This window comes from Poecilia reticulata, linkage group LG21 (genome assembly GCF_000633615.1).
Source record: "Poecilia reticulata strain Guanapo linkage group LG21, Guppy_female_1.0+MT, whole genome shotgun sequence".
NCBI classification, from domain to species: Eukaryota; Metazoa; Chordata; class Actinopteri; order Cyprinodontiformes; family Poeciliidae; genus Poecilia; species Poecilia reticulata.
The window spans coordinates 2,045,627-2,054,805 of record NC_024351.1 but is presented as its reverse complement, the minus strand read 5'-3'; the positions used below and the strand labels follow the sequence as shown (position 1 = coordinate 2,054,805).

At 44.6% G+C, this 9,179-nt stretch overlaps 1 protein-coding gene across 1 annotated transcript; it reads right to left on the bottom strand.

Moving 5' to 3' along the window:
* Positions 1-5,530: 5,530 nt before the first annotated feature.
* On the bottom strand, positions 5,531-8,040 carry sox11b (SRY-box transcription factor 11b). Its single transcript, XM_008397111.2, has one exon. It carries the CDS (start codon positions 7,535-7,537, stop codon positions 6,407-6,409), a length of 1,131 nt encoding a protein of 376 aa, XP_008395333.1. The 5' UTR covers positions 7,538-8,040; the 3' UTR covers positions 5,531-6,406.
* Between the last annotated feature and the right edge of the window lie 1,139 nt (positions 8,041-9,179).

Sequence of the window (9,179 nt, the reverse complement as noted above, 5' to 3'; positions counted from 1 at the left end):
CCAAACAACTAACCAACCAATGAACTAACTGACTATAAAGAACTAGTTGTTATCACAATGATAAAAATTCCAGTTTTCCAGAAACGGATCTTGTGATCAACATCCTGTTAGCAGAAACTCTAAATATCTCGTTTCTCCAGTTCTGTGTTCCTGAAAAAGGTTCTGCTGAACATTCAGGATCCAAACCGGATGAAAACAGAGAAACTACAGAATGGATGAATAATTATTAACACCAGAAAACGTTTCCTTGGTGTTGGTGAGTTTATCTCCCGTGTCACTGATTACAGACTCAACAGGAAGGTTTCATCAAACCCACGAGTTTAGAAATCTCCTCTGTTTCTGGTTGGGCTGTAGAAAACAGACCAGCTGGTTGGGAGCAGATCGGGTTTGAAGCTTTTTCTCTAAAGAAAATCCAACTTTGATTGTTTAATTTTCCAGAGTTTCATTCTTTTATCTCTCTGGAATAAGAGTTGATGGAAGTTTTCCCTCTGAAAGGGTTTCAAAATGGAGGCTATTCAAAGGTTTCTGGTTTAAATCTGTGGTTGTTTGCTTTACGTTTGGCTGCAGCAGAACCAGAGGAAATAATCTCTGCAGACACCCAGAGCAGAGCAGAGCAGGAAGCTGAAGCTGAGTGCTGGTGGTGGGTGAATGGTTTCCAGAACAGCCCCATTAACACCCAGCTGGGAAAAATACGCCGCCAATCAGCAGGACCAGGTGAGTCCAGCCCACATCGGGACGCTTTCTTTCATTCTTCAAAACGAAACTTCTCTGATGAAGACGTCGTCACACCTCAGCAGGACTGGCTCACTTTAAACCATTTCCTGCCACCGCTGGGCTCTGGTGAACTGGGAGAACTGGTTCACACACACTGGAAACATCAGACGGGGTCAGACAGGGCCAAGCGCCGGCTTCCTGCCCCCTCTGGGTTCCCCCCGCTGCCGGCTGCTGGTTTACCACCGAGGACAGCGCGTCTCGTTCTGTCAGCTCCACATTTAGGTTCAGAACCTCCACAAACTTTTGATTCTCCAACTACATGAACCAGTTCTGGCAAAAACATCGGATCATCGATAGAAACATGAAAGCAAGAGGAACCAAACTGGAACCAATCAGAAAATTAGAAACATGAGGCAAAAAGCAGCATGGAGACTCAGAGTTCAGCCTTCGTTCCGATTATAATCTGAGCAAAGTCAAAATGAAACTCTCTACCTGCTCATTGGAAATATAACCGCCATCTTTGTTCAGGTTCTGACCCATTATCAAGAATCTGCAGGAATTAAAGGGCCAGGATTATGTAAAATTGACTTTTTATTCCATCAGGTTATGATGTTTTTCCTCATCAAAAGCAAATCTGGAGTTTTTTTCAGACATGTTTAATCTCCATGGCAACCATTCAACTGTATTTGAAAACGGTTGGAGTGAAACTAACCGTGAACTAATGTTCTGTCCATCTCCACGCTGCATTTTCTCAGTAAGTTACTTGAACAAGTCGCAGAAACTCAACTCGGATCCGGGTTCTGTCGGGTTCAGATCCCTGATTCAGTCTGACTCCAGTGAAGCTGCTTCAGTAAAAGTCTACAACGAGCTGCTAATGGCTGCTGATGAAGACAGACGTTAACATGTTGATTCAACAAGACCAGCAGGTTCTGTGTTGGTCCTGCTGGGTGTAACCGTGTTAACAGGACCGGTTCTCCTCAGAATGCAGCTGTGGGTCCACAAGGCTCGGCTCTGGGCCCATATTACCATCTATGCTGATGACATCCAGCTGTGTCTCATTTAAACCACACCAGGTGGACAGGTTGTCCATCCAATGATTTTTTGAATCAGTGAATGGCTCTCCGGTAATTTTCTGATTTTAAAAGATAAAGTCTTTGATTACATTTGATAGTCCGGTAGGCTCGGTCCGATTGGGAACCAAAACTTCCACATCTGTTCCATCTCCAGCTGCTGTGGTTCTCTTTCTCTCTGCTCTGAGTCAAACCAACCAACCTGTTCCCCTCCTCGCCTGTGGGGGCGCTGCACCCCGGAAACAACACAAAAACATCTCCAGAAGATACTGGGTGCAACTTGCTTCTTCAGAAACACAAATGGAGAAGCGTCAGATTTTAGCGGTTGGAGGATTTCTCTTGTTTTTGGCTAAAAACTACGAGCCATTTCTCCCCGAGCGCTAGGTTAGCATGTACCCAGAATGCCCTGCGCTGTAGTTCACTTCCTGCTTTTGGAGCGGTGTCCAGTTGCTTGGTGTTCACACATGCATGGAAACCGAACCAGAATTCACTTCAGCCGGACCCAGACCGAGGTTTGGAGAACCAGAGCTACATTAAAGGGCTACAGTTAAAGCTACAGTATGTAACTTACATTAAAAAATGTTTTTTCACGTATTTGTTGAAACTGTTACTATATTGTGACAGTATGAGACAGATAAGCTCCTGCCTTCTCCCAGTACAAACTAGAAACAACCAACCAGAACCAGGAGGCGGGTCTTAGCGCTGTCAATCAAGCTTGTGTTCTCCCTATTAGCATAGCCTGTTGTGAATGCTAAGGCTAGATAGCCTTAGCATTCACAACAGGCCGAGGCTAACTAGCCTTAGCCTGTTAAGGCTAGTTAGCCTTAGCCTTAGGCAACATAATGCCTTAGCATGCTAAGGCATTATGAATGCATTGTGAATGCTAAGGCTAACTAGCCTTAGCATTCACAACATAAATGGTTTTCCTGTAAATGGTTTTCCTGTAAATGGGTTTCCTGTAATGGTAAGTTGTTTTTCTGTCATTAACACATTTAGCAGTATGTACATGAGAGTGATTGACAGCGCTAAGATCCTCCTCCTGGCTCTGATTGGTTGTTTTTGACCAGTTTTTCACAGGTCAACTTTGTCATGTTAAACTCAACATGGTGACAGTTTCAACTAATATGTAAAACCTTTTCTTAATAAAGTTACATTCTGCAGCTTCAACACGCCGTTAGTCCGACCCAAACGGAGCCATTTTGTTTTTCCTCACCACCAACTGAAGGTTTCTCTCTGGGTTTGAGATCTTCTTCGCTCGTGAAGCAGCTGAAGTTCTGCGTCCGTCTCGGATCAGCAGCCTGACCCGACAGCGTTCTGCTGCTGATCAGAACCAGGCCCCGGCCCAGGCCGGCCCGGCCCGATGATACTGGCTGGTATCTGGTGTCAGGTGATGTTTCTGATGTGGTTTCTGCTCTGTGACCTCACCGCCGTCCAACACTGGAGCTTTTGTCTGCGGCTGGAGGTAAAATGAGCCCTTCTGTCATCGAGGCCTTAAAGAGGCTTTTAAACGGATCCAGAACCGGCTCATATTGACCCGTCAGTCACACCGAGCGGTTTCACTGCAGCTCATGATGAACTCATCGTGTCTCTGACTGATCTTTAACCTTAAAACTCGTCTTGGTTGGGAACGTCTCCACCCTGCACTGTAAAAACACCCAGAACTAGAAACCTGAGGCGACCATCTGCTACTTTTAGCTAAACCTTCATAATCTGCATGTTTAAACACTGAAAGCATCAAAAGAACATTTTGTCTCATCATCAGGAAAAGAAACAAGCAGTTAATGAATACTGATTGAAACAGGAAGTGGAACCAATAAGGCGACGTTTGTAAAGTCACACAAAAGAATCAACAGAAATAATTTGAGTTATTCAGCCGAAAAAAATCTAATTATATTTTCACCATTTTATTGATTCATCATTTATAAAAGCCTCAGATGTGTTAAGATAAAGTTAAATATTTAGTTTGAAGCTAAATATTTAACTTGGAGTTCAGTATTTGAAAATTGACTTGCTGATAACCGGACGTGGACTACCAAAATAAAAGCTGGGTCTTCCAGTATTCAACTGCCTTCAAATGGCTTCATGTAACGTCTTTATTTTATTTACCTCTTTTTGTCCAACATTTCAGATTAAAGCACAACATGACCCAGAAAACATGCATATTTAGTTCATGAACTAAATATTTATCTTGATAAATATATATTTAGTTTGCAAACTAACTAAATAACTTAGTTTTCTAACTATATATTAAGTGAGATAAGTATTTAGCTTGTAAACTAAACATTTAGCTTGCTAACTATGTATATTTACTTTTGAGCTTCCTAGTTAAATGTTTAGTTTTAAACATTTATAATGAATAATATGGTTAAACTTTGACATTTTCCTGCTATGATGGGCCAAATAACCCACATTATTTCTGTCATTTCTTTTCGTTAACTTCTCAAACAGAACCGTCAGAACTCCACGGTCTGGACTGCAGCCAGAGGCTTTTCACAGAAACGCTGCCTGTGAACAGCAGCTCTTACAGGCGGAGACGTCTGTCTGCAGGAGTCATGAGACCCAAACGGCTAAAGGAGACGGTCAGGAACTAAACTCACAGACGTGACTGGCTCTCCTCCTCCTCCTCTGATGAAGGCCGGTTTGTGTCGCCCATCCCTCCAGTTAATCAGCTGCAGTTGTGAAAACAGTTTGGCTTCGCAGTCGGGACCCCCCGACCCTTCAGGCTGCAGCAGCAACAAGCATCCAGCTGCAGCAGAACCTGACAGGAGACGAAGCTTCAGCTGGAAAACCAGAAACCAAGAAACGTCTGCGGCTTCCAGGATGACGGGCAGATGTTTGTTCTCCGTTTTCAGCCTGAGATCCAGAAACACGTTCTGATTTTCACTGATTTACTGAGGTTATGATTTCTACAGTGGGTTAAAGGTCAGAGGTTGAATCATAAAACAGGATTTTATCTGCCTTTTCAGCTGAACTGGTTTAAAACTTCTGCACAGAGTCGTCTCCCACCTTCACATCTTCCAGGATGAAATCAGGAACACGGGAAGAAATCGGATTATTTCCTCACTTTCCAACTGTTTGAGTTATTTTACCGAATTTCTGACTTAAATTTAAAACCCACATTTTTAATTATTTCCCTCAAATCAATCCAATGTTATAAAACTGCAAACTTCAGGAGCTGCACAGCTTTTAACCATTTTAATTAATGGAAAGTTTAGTGGAAGGAAAAAGGTGCACAAACGGGGGAAACCAAACACCTGAAAGAAATGAAATGAATATTTTAGGAACTGATTTGTTGAAATAAATTAAGTTTTGGATATTTAGAGATAAATCTGTGTTGCCTTGATTTATATGGATAAAGTTAGAATTTAATTTTAAGCAGAAAAACTGATTTCTGTTAGAATTTATGGATTTTTTTTCCTGTTTGAGTCACAACTTTATCTGAACTCAAAAAAAAACCTGCAAGAATAATTCCTATAATAATTTTACAATGTTTGAAGGAATATGGACAAGGCTGGATCAATGTGCAAAAATATTTAAACCATAAAAACGTGACTAAATATTTTAAAACCGATTTTTTTAAACAGTTTAGTCAGAAGTTATGAATTCGTTTTATCCATTTCTGACCAATTTTAATAACTTTTACCCCCAAAAAAACAAAACCTGAAGGAGCATTTCATGCACCGACTTCACATTTTGCACTAATCAGCCAATCAGAGTCCAGGAGGATCAATAATGAGATGATCTGATTCAGTTCCAGCTGATTTATTCAGACATACAGACTTTATGATAAAGGACAAGTTCACACAGTTTCCCTTCTGCTACAAAACACTCAGGACGGCCCTTTACGTTCATTTTCTTTCATATTGCACAAAAATAATGAGCAACAAAACGGACGTGTGCTGCTGATGAAGTGATACAAAAATAATTAAAATAAGCAACAGAAACTCCAGCTTTTCCTCCATCTTTATAACCAGTCACACAAACTTGCTAAACTTTAATCTATTTATACACAACATTTACACTCTGGCCAGTACTCCCAGTACAGCTCCCAGTACACCTCCATCTGCGCTTTAAAACAACTGCAAGGCATTAAATCAAGGCAGAACCGGAACCAACAGTTTTCAGGAAAAGAAAAACGAACCAGGAGTGGAACAAGTGCCTGACATTCCCTTTGAATGTACAAAAATATGCCTGAAAATAGTCATTTTATTATTATTATTCTGGATATCTTTAAAAAGATGAGGTATGTTTGGTTATGCAAATATCAAAAGGTTTCCTGCCACGCCTTTGTATGAGACCCAAACGGTTCTGGTTCTTTTTAAAGTTGCTGCAAAAAGTATCCGACGTTAAAAAACACCTGAAGTCCTACAGTTCTGGTTCTACAGTTCTTTATGGGTCTGAGTGAGACTGCATAGTCCGGGAAATGGGTCGGACCTGAGACGGAAAATTAATTCATAAAAACCCTGTTGGAGAGTACCGAGTCCAGGTAGGGAGCTCCGAAACCGGTACCGAGTCCAGGTAGGGAGCTCCGAAACCGGTACCGAGTCCAGGCAGGGAGCCGGCAGCGACCACGCCCCCTTTACCGCGAAGCTCCACGATCCGGACCCTCAGCTCCGGATCGGTCAGTACGTGAAGACCAGGTCCGAGAAGTTGGCCTCCAGCCAGTCCCCGGCGATCATCTCGCTCAGCTCCGGGGTGCAATAATCCGGGAACTCGAAGTGGGACCCCAGGCTGCCCTCGCTGCCGCAGGAGTCCAGGTCTTTGTCCACCAGGGACAGGCTGAGGTTCCCGGCGGCGGCGCTGCAGGAGGAGGCCCAGGGGTCGCCCAGGAAGCCCAGCGCCAGGTCGGCCCGCTCCGCCGGGAGGTCGTCCAGGTCCTCCCCGCAGCAGGAGGACGTGGATCCGGACCGGGAGGAGGATGCGGGGGAGAGGGAGGCCGGGTAGGAGGAGGCCCCGCCGCCCTGCCGGGTGATGTTCTTGAAGCTGTAGAAGAGCCGGCCGGAGGACTCGAACTGCGGCTCGGACGGGACCTTGGCCAGGCTGAACCGGGACGGGTCATCCTCCTCTTCCTCCTCCACTTTGAACTCTTCCTCAGAGTCTTCATCGTCGTCGTCATCGTCATCATCATCCTCCTCCTCGTCGTCGGTAAACTCCCGTTTGACTCGTTTAAAGCTGGTGCTCACCATGTAGCGGTACCGGTGGTCCGGCTGCGGCGGCAGGTGGCTGCCCCCGCGGCCGGACACGGCCACCGTCTTCCCGGCCTTCAGTTTGTTGAGTTTCTTGGCGGCTCCGGGGTTTTTACTCACCGACCTCACGGTGCTCTTCTCTGGGGATTGAGCGGATGACTTCCCCGCTGGAAACGCGCAGCCCTCGGTCTTGGGCTTCTTCTTGGGCCGGTACTTGTAGTCCGGGTAGTCGGCCATGTGCTTGAGCCGGAGCCGCTCCGCCTCCCGGATGAACGGGATCTTCTCCGTGTCCTTCAACATCTTCCAGCGCTTCCCGAGCCGCTTGGAGATCTCCGCGTTGTGCATGTCCGGACTTTGCTCCATGATCTTCCTCCGCTCGATCTTGGACCACACCATGAAGGCGTTCATGGGCCGCTTTATGTGACCCGACGCCGTTTTACACCAGTCCGGCTTCAGCGGCACGGCGCTGCAGGCCGAAGCCGCCAGCAGCTCACCCTCCTCGGTGTCCGTCGCCTCGCGGGACTCCTTGGTGATTCCCGCTCCAGGATGTTCCCTGTGCTGCACCATGGTCCCAGACTGTTCCAGTCAACCGCAGGAGACTCTGGTAATCCAGCAGAACCGCTTTTCCTGCTCCTTTTTTCACTACTTTAACTTCGTTTTTCCCCTTCCAGCCGCGACGCTCCGCTCAGACCAGCACCATCTCTCCGTCTGCTCCGACGCTCAAACCGGCGTCTAATTAACAGGCTGCTCATGCGCACCACGGCTTCAGCTCCAACCAATAACAGCGTTTGGATGGCCAAACTTTCCCGCCTCCAGACTGCTGCCAGCCAATCAGAGCTTAAAGTCAGCTCCACGTCTACTCCCACCGGCGACTGGCCGTTATTTTAATCTCATTTAAATTGATAACTGAAACTGTCGATGTTTAATGAGTTTCTATTGGTGTTCAGGGACACAAAAATCACATAATCAATATTTATTCAGCCTGTAGATCATCAGGAGTTTACCAACTGTCTGTATGTATGTGTGGATTATTTACACATTTAGCAGAAACAGCAGGAATGTATAATTAAACACCTATTTACTGTTTAAGCAACAACAATAATAATAAAAAATAATGATAATAATGCACTTTTGATCATGTGGCGCAGTATTACAAGATAGTGGTGATAAAATCTGCCTGTATTCAACAGAAAACTCAGGTGTTAATGGCAGCTAATGTCTCTGCAGAACCCACAGATTCTGGACACAAACTGTTTAGGCTTTTACCTTCAGGTCGGTGCAACAGAGACCGTTTATTTCCCACGACGGTCTCTCTGATGAACACTGATTCACATGGCTAGATAATTACACTACTTTTAACTCAATCCATTTAAAGGAGACCCGGTTATCAGAATAACGATAATTTTCTGATATTCCTGATAGATTACTCTAGCAGGGACTCCAACTACAAGTCAGGGATATAAATTCAATCTTACATATTTAGTTTTCATATTTTGTATAAATGTTGTGTGTACACATGGAGAGCAAAACCGAATCAAAGTCTAATCACCTGGCGGCCATTTTGAAATGGGATATGTGGCAACATGTAATGTGTTTTCTTTGAAATGAGAGAAAATCTGCAGTTTGGCTGTTAAACCAGGTTTTTTACATGTGAAATAAAGTGCAGCTGCTGAGACAATCAGAGCTGTCAGTGGACCATTGATTGGCCTCAGTGTGTGTGTGTCAGCAGCCATTTACATACATGAGCTGAGCCGTTACTCTGGAATGCGGCTGTTGTTGTGGGAGCCGCCAGAGGTCAGAGGTCAAGCTGCTGCAGAGGTGAGAACCGTTCAGGTGGAAACAGGAAGCATCAAAACGTGGTCTGCAGATTGATCATGTGGTTGCTGTGGTAACAGAGTGCTGAGGGCTGATTGGATGCTGGGATTGATTAGGATTGGAGGAAGAATTTTATCAAGAAGGGAAAATGTTTGATCATGTCAGGAAATTCAAAGTAAAACCGGAAAAGTTTCATAATAAAAGCATGTTAACTTCTTATGTTCTCTGCAACTTGAATTTTTTATATAACACATTCAAACAAGAAACAAAAAAATAAATTAATTAAATTAAAAGAAGCCAATAAATGTGAAGAATATTTGGCTGAATTAACATTATTATTTTGTTGTTAAAACGCCTAGGTAGCCCTAGCCACGCCTTCGAAGCGCAGCTCCTC

Coding starts and splice junctions, on each gene's coding strand:
- sox11b (XM_008397111.2), bottom strand. CDS start 7,537: ATGGTGCAGCACAGGGAACATCCTGGAGCGGGAATCACCAAGGAGTCC.